Raw genomic sequence first — 15909 nt, 5'->3', positions numbered from 1 at the left:
GATCTATGAATAAGAGTACTCATACTAACCTTCATAGTAATCATACTAATCTTCATAAGGCTCATAGTTTCACAGGTTAAACTCGACTTAACCTCACATATATAAGATATATAAATTTCCCGTCCCATTTGTTCTTCTGTCTCAACACAACAGCCCTATAAATTAGTGATAGGATTGATCACACCAATGGTCTTCCTTCCCTCCATTGTGTTTCCATGGATGTTGTCCTTCTCTCCCTCTACCCAGGATGGTGTCCCCTGCCATTGCCCTGGCCTTCCTCCCTCTCCTGTTGACGCTGCTCATCCGCTACCGCTATTATTTTGTGCTGTTCTACCGTGCGGTGCTGTTGAGGGTGTGGAGGGACTGCAGGACGGGCCTGAGCCGCGAGGAGAGATGCTTCCAGTATGTGTTGACCAATGCCACCCCCGGTGACCCCGAGAGCATCCTGGATGGCTTTGACTCCTGGTGCACCAAGAAGGAGTTCATCAGCCACATAGGGCCCAAGAAAGGTGGCCACCTCTCACCTTTACATATACTTATTATGTATGCAATCAACACTTTTTTATATTTATATATATAATATTTTATTTTCTCTCACTATGCTGTTGTGGTAACCACATTTCCCTCTTGGGGATTATTGATAAAGTATTTACTTACATTTTCTATTTCCCTTTGCACCAATGTACCAAGAACATTCCTTGTATGGTAACCCACTACACTTCATAAATCTATCAAAATGTTTAATCTGTTGGTTAAGTTAGTTAGTAAATTTATTGTTTCTATGTGGAAATTATATATATATATATATAAAATGAATTGAAAAGAGAAACCAACAATACCAAAAATACAGATTATCACACAACAATGACAGAGAGTAACTGCACATCACAAAGAGAACTAGCAATACCCCTTACACAGATCATCACACAGCAATACCGGACAGTACCACTACATAAAGTATAACACAGAATTACACAATAGTGTCAGGCTAAATACACAATTTATTGTTTCAAACCACACTCAAACCACTGGGTAAAGTATGCAACAGTGCTATGATATTCCAAAACAGAATGTTTAACTGTGAGAAGACAGAGAGGGCAGTTTCATCCCAGTGTTTGCCGTGTGTGGTGGTATGTGAAGGAATTGTGCAGTCATTGGTGTACAGAGTGTGGAGGAACGGACTGAGTGCACAACCGTGCGGTTTAGGCCTACATCTTGATTCATTCAGATTTCCAGACCCTTAGAGACGTAGGCTACCATTCAAATATAAATGGTTATGACGCAGCGTAGATATTGCAGCTGTCCAACTTTGACTACCTTAATTCCATTCTGATTCTGTTTCCTGTGTGTGTGTGTGTGTGTGTGTGTGTGTGTGTGTGTGTGTGTGTGTGTGTGTGTGTGTGTGTGTGTGTGTGTGTGTGTGTGTGTGTGTGTGTGTGTGTGTGTGTGTGTGTGTGTGTGTGCGTGCGTGCGTGCGTGTGTGTCTGCATGTGTGTGTGTGGTGGTTGTTGTTTTTTTCACTTCTTATGACAAATGTACTTATTGTAAGTCACTTTGGATTCAAGCGTCTGCTAAATGCCCTGAATGTAAATGTAAATGGTTGTACTTGTAGGGAAGATCTTGGACCGCCTGCTGTTGGAGCACAGCCCCCTGACAGTGCTGGAGTTGGGGGCTCACTGTGGCTACAGCACGGTGCGCATAGCACGGGCCCTTCCCCTGGGAGCCAGGCTCTTCAGTGTGGAAATGGACCAGAAAAACGCCGCTGTTGCAGAGAAGGTCATACGCCTGGCTGGATTTGACGAAGCTCTAGTAAGCATGCACGCCTGATATATTTACTGTATTTAGGCGACTAAGGCCATCGGGTTTGATGTGTAGGGATATTGGGTCTGAGAAGGGATGCCTTTTGTTTAGTTAAAATATTTTTGGGAAAATGTATGAAGTCTTGACAGCATAGTTATAATCATATATTATAGGCCTACTTTATTTATTATTTAAGGTTTATTTTCTATGATACTCACTGCTGGTAAGAGAAAGCCCTTTGAGACTGTAATGATTAGAAAAGGCTACGAGTAGCCTACACTTGACCTGACATGTTATTTTGCAACACATTTCAGGTTGAGTTAATCGTCTGTCCATCTGACGAGGTTATCCCTCGACTGAGGTCGGATTTTGGCCTGGAAAAGTTGGACTTTGTCTTCATGGACCACTGGAAGAAATGCTATCTACCTGATCTGCAGGTGAGGTTATTGAAAAGAGTCGACACTATACTACCACTATATTTTTCTTGTGGACTTTATAATTTGTGTATAATTTGATGGATAAAGAAAGTAGCGACCAAACAGAAGGCTGTTTGAATAATGCATGGGGGTTAAGAGTGTTCATTTATAAACATTTGTGTCAACATCAAGTCAAAGAGCCAAAGCAAAACAAGAGTAAAGGGGAGTGTTCAGAAAATGGATAAGTCAGTCCACAGTCTAAGTACACCAAAACAGACATGGGTGTTCTCTCAGCCCGTAGACCGCTTGCTACTTGTTTGTTTTGTCCGTCTGTTGCAGATGTTGGAGGGTTCTGGTCTGTTGGGGAAGGGGTCCATGATCCTGGCTGACAATGTGCTCTTCCCTGGGGCTCCCAACTTCCTCCGCTACATCCGACGGTGTGGGCTCTATGAGTGGAGGGTCCATCGGGCCACGCTGGAGTACAGCAAGGGCATCCGCGACGGCATGGCGGAGCTCGTCTACCAAGGAACAAAGTAGAACCTGCAAACCCTGTCATTGACAGACCTACCCCTGAAAATATATGGCTCTATGCTTACTAGGCAAGTTAAAATCTCCCTCTCCCCTTCTTTGGTGCAAGATGATGTACTTTCTGCAATCTTATCAACATCAGTCAATAATCAATGATAATCTGTTTAGTTTTTTTTACAATACTAGTATTTAGCATGAATTAACAATAATGAAGTCAGAATCCAATGTTCCGAGTCTTTATACAACTTGATATTTATTGCAAAGATGATGACTCATATAAAAGGCAGTCATCAACAAAAGTAACTTCTATTTTCAACAAAAATTAAAAAAAATATCATGGCTGCGATTTGTTTCTACCTATTCTTGGAGACACGTGATAAACATCCTTTTTAGATTTATGTTACACCGGAGCTCTGGGATGTAGTGTGGCCATGCACCACCTGCTGGACATTGACTCAAATGAAGGCCTCAATTATTTAAGATGCCATTTTTCAGGAATCTGCATTCCTATGCATGTTTACATGTTAACAACAAATATTGAGAGTTCACTGGCCTTGGGAAAATCAATTGTCTAAGTCTGGCAATAACAATTTACTAGACTAGAGTAAGTAAGTAGCAAGTTCTAATCACGTAAACTACCAAAACAGCTTGGCACAACATGCAAGCTGTGTTGAAAACATTCCAAACTTTAAGTAGCCCCAATAAAACGGATGTGCTACTTTATGAGCATCATCGAAGCAGGCTCAGCTCTTCTGGATAAGCCAGTGGCACATGACGGTTTAAAGACCTAAGCAAAAGCGGTAACAATATAACAGACCAACTTCCTGCATGGGGATTTCTTATTGGTGAGTCACCATGTCTACCATTTAAACAGATCTAGAGAAACAAATCATAGCAGCTGAGAGCTTCTCTAGTTTTGTTAAACAGAAAACAATCATTACAGGTGAAATCTGCTTTAAGTGAATTATTTTCAAAGATTGGTCAAAATAAATAAACCGTTTCAAACACATTTACACAAAATGCTCCTGAATCATCATGCAACCAAGACTGATTTCACTCCAGTACATTTCTACACACAAACCAGCCAAGCCCTGGCTAGCACAATACCACAATAACTGAATGGCCCAAGAAACAGTATTATGGCAGAGCTATCACAGTAAAAAAAAAAAGTGTAGTATCGGAGGCAAGACCGGAGGGCAGCTGTGTGTCATGACAAACTGAATTCTTTCTCAATCAATCTTGATGCCAAGTGTATATTTCCACCGTATATATATAAATATATATATAAATACTCTCTGCAAGGTGAAAAAAAGGCTGGCATTCTCAGTGGTTTGTTGGTAGAGATGAGAAGCCTAGCTCCACACACTCTGGATGCTGAGGTCTGCTGAATTAAATCATCCACTGGTCCTGGTCCTGATCAGCCCCCTCCATGTCCACCTTGAACCAGACAAAGAAATACATTAAGGCAAAACATATTCTGCCGATTGAAAACGCATCCGTTCAGGCTGCATCTTGGCCCATGAAAAAAACCTTTATATTGGCTGTTTCTATAATGTAGCCTTTGAAGCAGTTTGCTTATCTTCATGGATGAATGCATTTATATTCACTGGTTCAATGCACTTAAATCCCTTTGGAAAAAAGTGTCGCCCAATCAAATGTAATGCCACGTAATGTATGTATCTACATAAAACCTTTTTCACGACATGATGAATAAACATTATATCTGACCTCATTTATCTCGCCATCATCTGGGGATTCATTGTAGTCATTCATCTCATCCATGTCCTGCATGTCTTCCTCATCTTCCGAATCTTCTTCACTGTCCTCCTCATCCTCATCGTCTTCCTCCTCCTCTTCATCAAATGTTGGCTTTGCACATAACATGTGCACACAAGCACAATGCACAGGTAGGTTTATATGAACTATACTAGCATCTTTATATACAAACTCCACCATTAATGATGAACATGTGAAAAAGCATTTCATTCAAAAGGATTAAATACTTTTACCCGTGTCCATCATTTTCAGAACTTTATAATACTAATGACATATACTAGTGAGGAAGTGTCATTGCAAATAAAGTTTTGGCGGTGGGCCAAATGTGGCATGCTGATGTATTGACACTGTGGAAACACATCAGGCAAATTTAGATCTTCTTTTGTAAAAGTGTTGGAAATTACTGAATAAATACCTCAAAAATAAGTTTCCCAATGGGCATCAGGTTATTATCCTTCTCTGCAATGCTCTGTAGCTAAGGAAAAGAGTGGATTACAACAGTATTGGTTTACAACATGTGAAGCTAGCCATACAAATGTTGCTACTGGTGGTGTTATACCATCTATGATACTATAATTTTACTCACTATAACTGTACAACATCTACTATTTCCATATGCACGTCTGAAGACGAGTATGTTTTGGAGATGATATTTAGTCTGTGTTCAAACAAATAAAGCATGAAGATATGTTGATAGTGTGTACCCATGTCTGGTGCTGCTGTTCCTGTTGATGCAGTTCAGTCTCATCCACACACGGACGGTCAAGGTTGAACCACAGGGACTCCGTTATCCGAGGGAAGAGAGACGGAAAGAGAGTAGACATCTCTGTCGTTCTACTGAGAGGACAAACAAGGGGAGACCGACGAGTTTCCATGAAGCCTATTTAAAATAAGCACTTTTGGGCACATTTCAATGAGATCAAAATGCTTAGAGACATTGGAAAAACAAATAGAAACATTTGAATGCATACTATCATCCTCCTGTCATATCTCACAGAACGTTACAGACAACTGTATTGTGTCTCAAATACACTGTGGTGCGTCATATAAATTATATCTTAAATGGCATTTCTCTTCGTAAAAGATTATCTGAAAAGACAGACTGTTATGTGACGTAAAGCGCTTTAAGATATGCATTTGAAATTTTCCTTCAAATAACAGCTTCAAGCCGTACCTCTATTTGTATTCGAAGGATTCAGCATTTAAACAGAAATATTCCGGAAACAAGCGTTCATCTGTAAAAGCTCCCCGTGTACCGCAGCTGCTCCAACTTTGGTTCCGCTTTCATCTGCTGTGCCTGTGCTCAGAAAGGCGATAGCATTCTACAACCATTATCACTCAGAAATTAAAATAAATAAATTGGGAATGTTCAGACAGAGACAGGAGGTCAAATAATTCGTTCCACCTTTTATCAATAGCTTTACAAACAAAGGATTGCACAAGTATTTAGAATTGAAATAACACACTATACATATCTCGTTATAACATTACAAGATAAAATGTCGTCGCCCCCTCCCCCACCACAGACGAAAACTTTCTCCGCTCCCAGTCCCGTAAAGATAAAAAATATATTTGTATCTCTACATTCAACAGCAAAGGTATATGCTTATGTTTGCATTGTTAAAGGTCAAAGGTGCAATGAAAAACATTTGTTGTGCAGTTAAAAACATGTTTTAAGGAAAATACTCTTTGACCTCTGAGTCAACAACAATGAAGTGTTTATTGGTTACACACTAACCCAAGTCCCCTAACCAAAGAGCCCCTTTGAATGAAGGTGAAATGTTCGAAAAAACACATTCAAGACATCCATGAATAAAAAAAGTAATGTATCTGTTGTCATGTACAATATTGTATGTATCCTCCATCTCATAAGATATTACTTCATGTATTTGTGTTTATCAGTATGCCTTATTTATAAATTCCTGTTAGGTCATGTTGCCATATTACACACCATGTGAACATCTTGCAGGTGTGTGTGTGTGTGTGTGTGTGTGTGTGTGTGTGTGTGTGTGTGTGTGTGTGTGTGTGTGTGTGTGTGTGTGTGTGTGTGTGTGTGTGTGTGTGTGTGCGTGCATGAGACTAAACGCAAGAGGGATAGGACCTTGAGATAAGATTTACACCTTTAACTACAACATAATAAAAAAACTCCCTCCCACACAAGGTCTCTCCTGCTCTTGTGTGTGTGTGTGTGTGTGTGTGTGTGTGTGTGTGTGTGTGTGTGTGTGTGTGTGTGTGTGTGTGTGTTTGAATCTCACTCTCTCTCCTTGTGTTCTTCTTCACTCTTTCTCTCTCCCCCCTTTCATTCCAGCTCACATGGCATACAGACTTTGGCCTTTCACAGATACATAGTCATTCTTCACATTTCACCTGTCTCACACAGATACATCAGACAGAATTCTCTAGGTAAGAAACAAAAGTATTTCAGTTAAACAATATTTTTCAGTCAATAGAGAGCCGGTCTTTTTCTTGAAGGTAAAGTGAATCCTTAATTTTTTTCATACTCATTGTTCTAGAATGTGTGAGAAAATGGGTTATTACTCAATTTGCCATGTGTGTATATTTTTGGCATTATGGCCCAAGACAAGTTAACCCAGCTTCTTCAAAAATCCTATAATCTTGTTCAGTTAAGGTAAAACAGCAAAGATTAAATGTTGAAATAATGGTTAGAAGAAGGAAGCAAAGCATTAACAGTTTTTTATAACTGATGAAGCTGAACCTGAACCTGATGCAAGTAATGTGCTTTTCCAAACAAACAAAATATTGTGGTTGTGTTTTGTTTCTACTTATGGTGGGTGTGTCGGTCACCATCCATGATTTGAAGCAAAAATATAAAGATTGGTCTAAAACTGAAACCAGTAAACAGTAATTGCACTTTAAAACACCATTTAAATTATGTTCATGATTGTGAATTATGACCCAAAAATGAAGACATACAAAGTAAATGCAAAGACGCGAATAGAGGCGAATTTCCGTCTGAAAAACCTGCGAAGCGAATGAATGAAATATTAGATATTTTCCGCGAATTTCGCTTGATGCTTTGTCGTGACAGCCAATCAGCGTTCATTCCTTAAAGTCCAGATATTCATACTTATGGCCTATACCTACTATATATTTTACCTCTGAAGAATAAGTCCCGCCTCCAAGGCTCCGGTTCCCTCGGTCAAATGTCTAATGTTTTGAATGATGCGTCACCTGCGTCACCTTTTGAACTACACACATTTTCCATCTAGTTTCGACTGTTTTTGGATTGTCAGTGCCGTGAAAGAAGTAAACGATTATTAATGCTACTAAAGTAGCATTAATAATCGTTTAGCATTAATAGTAGTAGTAGCATTAATAATCGTTTACTTCTTTCACGGCACCGACAATCCAAAAATCCAAAAACCCAGTTGAAACTAGATGAAAATGGTTGTAGTTGAAAACGTGACGCAGCTTTTACTCCCTGCAACGTGCAATCTACGATTGAACTTGGTCTGGTAAGGTGAATTATCTTGAAGTTAATTTTGTGTTTTCTGCATGTGGAAAATTAAGTCGAGATCTAGCCTACTTTTTGTAAAGAGCACTTCATCATCACCTTGGATTTAATCACAACAGTAATATAATGTTTTCTTCTCTCCCTCTGTTGAAGCCATGTGGGGACGTTTGGTTTTGTTACTAGCCCTAACATGTGGCACTCAATCACTGGACAAACTGAACATGTGCATGGATGCCAAACACCACAAAACCGAGCCTGGAGCTGAGGGACAACTTTACAAGCAGGTAACAATGAAAACTTGATATTATTCCAGAAAAATTACAATCTCCAAATGCAGAAAGCAATATGGAAAAAATATGAATTAGCCGATATAGCCATTTTAATTGTTTTAACTGTGTTGGATTTCATTGTGTTATGCTATGCTACATTACGCTGTGTTGTGTTATGCTATCCAAACTGTGTTGTGTTGAATCACATTACATTACATTGTCCTATTATCCAGCTTTCCATTTCATCCCCTTCAGTGTTCTCCTTGGAGTGACAATGCATGTTGCACAGCAAACACCAGCGCAGAGGCTCATGATGATAACTCCTACCTTTACAACTTTAACTGGAACCACTGCGGCATCATGTCTGACAAATGCAAGCAACACTTCGTCCAGGACACCTGCTTCTACGAGTGCTCTCCGCATCTGGGACCATGGATACAGAAGGTAAGTCTAGATCAGGGATGGGCAACTTTCATGATAAAAAGGGCCACAATTTTTCATCATCGCCATCATGGCTGCGCACTTCAACTAATCCGATATGAGAGAAGCTACAAAATAATTCTAAATAAGAACAAATTATGTGTATATATATGTCTATCAGTGGCGGCTGATGATTAAATTTGTGGGTGGGGCGCAGTCATGGACTGGGGATCTGGGGGTCTTCCCCCAGACATTTTGGAATTTGGTAGATGTGATTTCCTGGATTCTGGAGCATTTTGGGGATGGCCACTAAATTCATTCAGATTCACATGTATGTTAATTTAACCAACATACATTTATTTCAGATTTTACATGCTCAAATGTATTTTTAATATGTCTATACTCTTGTTAAACGACAAATACAACAAGTTTGTTTAAAAAAAAAAAACAATTAGTATTTTTTCAGTGCAAAAGGCTCAAATACATCATAATTCAATGAAAACTGAAAAACAGTGGCCCAACATTAAGTGCAACAACAAGCATTATATTCAGTGCAGTTGTAGTAGGCTAGTTGTAGTAGTTGTATTTGCGACTTAAGTTGAAATCTTTTATGACTGATATCGTTTCTAAGCAAACTAAACACATGGGTTCGCCTTTGAATTCTATGAACAGATACTCTGCTTCTCATCCTGACCGAAAGGTACGGTTTTCTTGATCGAGTTTTCCGTAAAATAGAATAAAACTTTTTTGTTGTTGTTTTAAGTATCTGCGGGCCTTGCTGAGTGGGGATGCGGGCCGCATTCGGTCTAGCTGGTGGGATGGCATTGCTGTATTTTCTACAACACTAGATGGCAGCAAATGAATGTCCTGCGGTACAACAAAACAGGAATAAATTAATGCTTGCAGCTTTTCATATAACTTTTGTGTATGATCCTTACATCTTCTTATTAGTGTGGCTGAAAAACAAGCCACGCTATTGCTATTATGTTAATATATATATATATTTATTTGTTATCGTTGCGCCTAATTTTTATCTCCTACTACAGTTTTTGAGGGATCAACACCAAACCAATAGCATAAAGTCAGTGAAATGCACGTCCATTGTAATAGTGTAAACATTGTTTACTTTTTTATTAATTTTCCTGATATTATTTATTCTGGAGGGTGAAGGCAAAACCAAGATCAATCACTCCAAACGTGAATAACGAAATATACTGAAACCGGAAGTAACCATGCCTCAAAGTGTGTGACCACTTTGGCCACTGGGGACGCTATAATTCGGGGTCATGTTAAACTAAACTATCAGCCATCACCAATTCTGATACTTGGAATATGGGCCTTACTTGACATGCTGAAAGTTTTAGCCTCAACGACCCCTAAGGTCTTTCTGGATAGATTTTTCTTTAGGCCTTCAAAGTTTTGGAAGATTTTTGTTTCTCATAAACCATATTACCCCAAATGACACACTTTGGGTAACATGCTCCTTAGATGTGCACGAACATGATGTATGTATCTGTATTTTTTGATAATTTTTGTTATATTTTGTATATTTTGTTATATATAAGTAAATAGATGCAAATATGCCAACATTATTCAAGCAATTACAAGTCTGCTTCTAAGTGGACCAGGGACTTGAAAATGAACGAAGTTGCGTTATAACCTTGCAATAACATTAGCATGTTAGCTGCTCACAGAAAATTGTGTAGAAAACGAGTTGCAAATGCATTTTCTTTAGAGAAATGCCATTTCGATTTTTGACATATCTAGTTTTAGTTGTATGCATAAATGATGTACGCCACCTTTAGAATAAACATTTGAATAGACATCTAGAATAAATAGCCAGGCCAGAGGTCATATAAATACATTATAGTCACTGTACAGAGAGATGACTGTAAACCAGCCAGCAAGGAATCACTTAGTGCCCCCATCAATAGTCCACTGCCCTAGGCTGAATGTTCATTGAACACAATGTCATTGGACATGTGTTCTTGACTTCACAATTTCAACCGTTCCTTTTTGTTTAGGCTGTTTGGGGTTATATTTATATCATACAAACACTCAAATGTATGTTTTTCATATTTCTTCATCAATGCAAAATGCTCAGTATGCTTGTTGTCACTGTACAGTCCACCACGGTGATGTTGACATGAGCAGACAGAACCACATGTTGACCTGATTCGACCACGGGGAAGCGCTTGGGATAGGGGAGGGTTCATTGCAATAAATCACTTGCTTGTGGCTGGTGTAGGTGGACCAGTCCTGGCGTAAGGAGCGCATCCTTGATGTGCCCTTGTGTAAGGAAGACTGCCACACCTGGTGGGACGACTGTAAGGACGACCTTACCTGCAAGACCGACTGGCACAATGGATGGGACTGGAAATCTGGTAAGAATAATCAATTCTGTCTGTCTGACACACACACACACACACACACACACACACACACACACACACACACACACACACACACACACACACACACACACACACACACACACACACACACACACACACACACACACACACACACACACACACACACACACACACACACAAAGAGGGGTTACCATATCGGAGAACAGGCAATTCCATGTGTTGGATAATGTGTACTTTTAATATCTTCAAACCAATGTACTACTCAGTGATATTGAATGTTATTTTAGTCCTTCTATGCATCACTACTTAGTAGTGGTGTGTAAGGGAATTTATAGCATGATGTGCTATAATATTACTGTTAATTCTTTGGTTGCATATTGACCTAATTAAAAGAAGGCACTTGCTTGCTGTATTTACAGTGGAATCAAAATAGCAGATGGAATGTCATGATTTGTTTCAGGCCATGGCTACTTTTATTGCCTCACCTAATGGGCACTCAATACTGCATCTTACTTACTCCAACCACATTTAGGGGGTTGGTTTACCAAGTATCAGACTCAAAAGTACTGCTTATATGCTGGTTGACCTTTTCCCTCCATTGCAATGCTTTCACAAGCCATTTCTCCTCCATTCCGCTCTCAGTTTAACGCTTCACCTCCACCCACAGGAATCAACCAGTGCCCACAGAACGCACACTGCAAAAAGTGGACTGAAGTTTACCCCACAGCCAAGTCCATGTGTGAGCAGATCTGGTCCAAGTCGTACCTCTACACTGAACTCACCAAGGAGTCTGGCAAATGCATGCAACTGTGGTTCACTGGGACCAACCCAAACAAAAAGGTGGCTGAATACTACGTAAACAAGGGCTGGGTTGTCCATCACAACTTGTACCTTGTGACACTTCTTCTGCTGTCTGTCACATCACTGACTGGGTTGTTTTGAATACAAATCACCAAAGAGAGTTGTCATGCTACCTGCCTCAACATGGTGTCTGTCTCTTCAATGGCACAACAAATTTTTGTGTCCGCTGATGTGCGGGACTATAAATTACAGAAATTGTATTTTCTATATCATGCTTCTAGTGTCATGTAGGTGTGATCCTAACATGGGATCCAATTGAAGCAAATCAAGGACTCGTGTGAAATGGGTACCATGACTTTCCATATTTTATCGTTAGCTATCAAATCAAACAGGTCTATATTGTGATTAGAGACAAACTCAATCTGTAACTTGTTATTGCTCGCTGCTACTTTGTCCTACACTCAAACTACTCAAACATACTTTGAGTAAATAAAGTAATTTCTCTCCCATCCTTGTTCAAACAACTCTAATAATGAATACATAAAAATGATTACCCTCTGATTATTTAAGTTATTTTAATTTATAGTTTGTTAATTTTAATTTTGAACAATTATGTGTATGTATTAACAAGAAGAAGGGAGTGTTTCTGGTGGACTCCTTTTGCTGTTACTACATTTTGAAGAAGATTCATACCTCATCAGGTGTCTCACTGAAGATATCAATAAACAAAAACGACTGAAAAATTGATGTTTCAGCTTAAGCCAGTTTGATGTGTTTTCCATTACATCAGTGAGGAAAGGCAACATGGGCTTCTGGGATGGGGAAGCTCTCCAGCAAGTTCTGACCAGGGATCAGCCTAGGAACCACTTTTTGAAATATGTAGCTATCGAAGGAATTTAAATATATAAGTGCTGCTGCCGGGTCAAGGATGAAATAAAAGTTTATTTCTATATTGGGCCTGAGTTGATCACAGATCACAGCGTCCCATGGCGGGCCACTCTGGGACAACCACCGCTTAGATGGCTCCACTGCTCCGTAATTATGGGGTTGTGTGTGTGTGTGTGGCGTGGGATGCAACAGCCATAAAGTGCAAGAGAGAGACAGTGAGAGAGAAATAAGAAACAGATGGCGGAGGAAGAGATGGGTGTTTGAGTCTGAAGCTGTAGGCCAATGTTGAAGTTATGACGTGTGTCAATGTTTATTCTTTGTAAGTTGCATCAGAAATGGCGGTGCTGTTTTTTAGTTTTGATTGGGTTCATGTGGGACCTTGTCACAAATATGATTTGAAAGAAAAAAACAATTCACTTATTTAAAAGTTGCAGTAAAACAAAACAATTGAGTGCAACATTTACCACATGGACAATATTTCGAAACACGTGAAATTATAATGTGGTGTTTCATTCACTTTATTATGCTGCAAAATCCATGATACACAGCGTGATTCCATAGCCAGAAATAGCAAGGGGATGACTACAGTCCCTCTGGCTATAAATAACCAGCCTCTATGAGGTCACACAGACACACGCGCGCATGAAATTATATGGTTAGAATTTAGGAATAAAAAAGGACGGAAATACAATAGATAATTAAATTATTCTGAAGTAAAATGCAAAAGCTATTTGACTTCTTAGAAACCTTCAAGTGGTATAAACATAAAAGGTAGAAAATGTGTGTTGTCAACCATATAAATTCTGATACAATAGTCAAAATCGGTGCAACAAAATAGTTTACATAAACATAATTATAATATAACTATAACTATAACTATATATTATTGTAAGCCTAATGAAGCCTAATACTGTACATGTATAATAACTACTGTAATCTAGGTTGTCGATTTAAGATCCCCACTGAACTGAAAGCTAATTAGCATTTATTTATTTATTTTATTCTTCTAATGAAAATGCACGGTCAGCAGCATAGGTTGTGCCAATACAACTTTTAAACTGTCCTTTGGCACCCATTGCATTTTATTCTTTAGAGTGACTCCGGGGCAGGGATTGCTTAGGGCTCTGTCTATGTCAGGGAAGTATGGTTTGGGTTGGCAACTCAAAGTCTTGATCCTTCTGTCAGCCGACAGACCGGAGGAAGCAGTCGAAGCATGTTCTCGTCCCTCCTTGGATAGACCAACCCGCCCTCCCTCTCTCCCACTCTCCGGCTATCCCTTTCCAGCGTGGATTTTACATACGCTACTTTCAGTGCGACTAGGAAACGCGAGAGGCTGCGAGCCTTTTCAGGAATTGAACCCAAGGAAGAGCGCGACAGTATAACTATACGTTTAAGCACCGTCGCGGTTTCCGTACTATCTTCATAGGGAAAACTTTTCTCCCCGGTTTCAAGTGATTCTGGCACTCTGGAGGTTTGGATAACTCTGGAAGCGACCGAGTCGAGCCGGGTTGAAGGGCTGTGGCCATGGCCGGTGGTGGGGTGTCGCCGCTGGGGCTTGCGCCGCCGATGTGGTATCACCGGGACTTGAGTCGCGCGGCGGCCGAGGAGCTGCTGGCCCGGGCGGGCAGAGATGGAAGTTTCCTGGTGCGGGATAGCGAAAGTGTCAGCGGGGCTTATGCCTTATGTGTGCTGTAAGTATCTTCAAAGTAAAGCAAAGTTGAAGGTTCCACTTTTGTGCGAGGCCTTGGTTGACATTGCTAACGAAAGTTTAAGAAGCTAGTGGTTCTAGTTGATCGTAAACATAATATCTGCGACCAAAACAACATCGGACAGTTGTCCGCTACTTCTTCGTCCGTCACGTCTGGGATATCAACGTCTACAACGAAGTTCTAAAACGTAATAATACATGTTCATGGTTTTGAACCTTGTCTACTAGGCTACTGGGTTTGTTTACTCTCAGCGAGCAGCAGACTGCCCAAATCTGCCCACTGGCTTCAGCATGGCACACACACACCACACACCCGTCTTTTCCTTAGATGTGGTTGTCTGTAGGGCAAATTCAGAATGGCATATTGGTAAACTGACGATCAAAACAAAATTGTAACAAAATTTGTGTGACCCATTACAAAGTTTGTGTGTGTCTCTATCTAGGTTCGTTGGTAAGTGATGAGCAAAAATAACGAATCATAGCCCCTCGATAGCATTGTGATACCCTATCATCTTGTTTTCAACTTGTTATAAGTTATCAGTTCATCGTCTTAGGGGTAAAAGGACTACAGTATTTCCTTTCCCTGTAAAATTAGATAATAGTTTAACGGCGTGTATCATTTCATCTAGTCTGAAATTATTTCAAACTCAAAGACTATGATGCCTATGGTTGCATAGTGGTCAACTCCCAGATGAAAGGTTCTGGGTTTGGCGAGGTCCCCAACATCCTTGGTTTTACCTGTACCGTAATCAATTACACCTACTCAGTCATTAATGACTTGTTGTGTCCATTCACTGCAGGTCACTCTTAAATGGTGAATTACCCTTAATTTAAGAAGGTATAAATTAAGTAACATGAGCCAAAACCAAAACCCCCGTTCATTGTTTCTACACTGTTCCTGCTTATGAGCTGACAAGTTGACTAGACAATGACGTCAACATTATAAACCAGATCAGTAGCGCAATTCAAATGTCAATATGAACCAATAACAATATTTTTATGCATTTAATTCAAAATACTAATTTAGTAAAGCTTTATGCAAAAATGTATACACATCTCATTGCGTCGGTTCATCATTTCTTTAGCACTACTTGCCCAAGTTGTATTACTCATTTCCTTATACTGCCAAGCACACTTATACTACCACTGCTGAATATATTCTTTAAAGCACATTTGATAAAAAGGTCAGAATATGTATGGTGTGGTGAGGAAAGTTCAAGGTTCATTGTCCTCATGTTTCCACTATGCCCACAGGACAGGTAGGTCGCGGACATTGAGGTTCAAATAATAACCTGGGGTGACACGCCGGCACCACCAGCATTTTTCTTAGAGTGTAGAGTGGATGATGTGGATGGTCTGTGGAGTGTGTGTGGATAGTTCCCCAGTGAGTGTATTGTGGATGTTGGATAGATCCTAGAGTGTACAGTAGATCTCTTGCTGAAGAGAAAACTTG

General features: G+C 39.9%; 3 protein-coding genes across 4 annotated transcripts; 2 read left to right on the top strand and 1 right to left on the bottom strand.

The window, feature by feature from the left end:
• Nucleotides 1-247: 247 nt before the first annotated feature.
• On the top strand, nt 248-2861 carry LOC311373288 (transmembrane O-methyltransferase homolog; the record flags this gene model as incomplete). The annotated part of the gene is made up of 4 exons (XM_084490078.1): nt 248-509; nt 1613-1809; nt 2115-2237; nt 2556-2861. The coding sequence occupies 4 exons, from the start codon at nt 248-250 to the stop codon at nt 2751-2753; spliced, it is 780 nt and encodes a 259-aa protein (XP_084346204.1). The 3' UTR covers nt 2754-2861.
• A 112-nt stretch (nt 2862-2973) lies between these two features.
• LOC311373289 (anaphase-promoting complex subunit 15) lies at nt 2974-5767 on the bottom strand. Its single transcript, XM_084490079.1, has 5 exons — nt 5695-5767; nt 5225-5357; nt 4936-4995; nt 4473-4613; nt 2974-4181 (listed from the first exon to the last, which is right to left on the bottom strand). Exons 2-5 carry the CDS (start codon nt 5342-5344, stop codon nt 4134-4136), a joined length of 369 nt encoding a protein of 122 aa, XP_084346205.1. The 5' UTR covers nt 5345-5357; nt 5695-5767; the 3' UTR covers nt 2974-4133.
• A 1998-nt stretch (nt 5768-7765) lies between these two features.
• LOC311373290 (folate receptor beta-like) lies at nt 7766-12389 on the top strand. 2 transcript variants are annotated; one of them, XM_084490080.1, is made up of 5 exons: nt 7766-7996; nt 8149-8279; nt 8520-8708; nt 10933-11068; nt 11727-12389. In XM_084490080.1, the coding sequence occupies exons 2-5, from the start codon at nt 8151-8153 to the stop codon at nt 11999-12001; spliced, it is 729 nt and encodes a 242-aa protein (XP_084346206.1). In that variant the 5' UTR covers nt 7766-7996; nt 8149-8150; the 3' UTR covers nt 12002-12389. The 2 variants fall into 2 exon arrangements, with proteins under 2 accessions (XP_084346206.1, XP_084346207.1); XM_084490081.1 differs by having other exon boundaries at nt 8498-8708.
• Nucleotides 12390-15909: the final 3520 nt, after the last annotated feature.

Source organism: Micromesistius poutassou (genome assembly GCF_964030765.1).
Source record: "Micromesistius poutassou genome assembly, contig: SCAFFOLD_5478, whole genome shotgun sequence".
Lineage (NCBI taxonomy): Eukaryota > Metazoa > Chordata > Actinopteri > Gadiformes > Gadidae > Micromesistius > Micromesistius poutassou.
The sequence above is the reverse complement of the archived record's forward strand: the minus strand, read 5'-3'. Positions and strand labels throughout refer to the sequence as shown.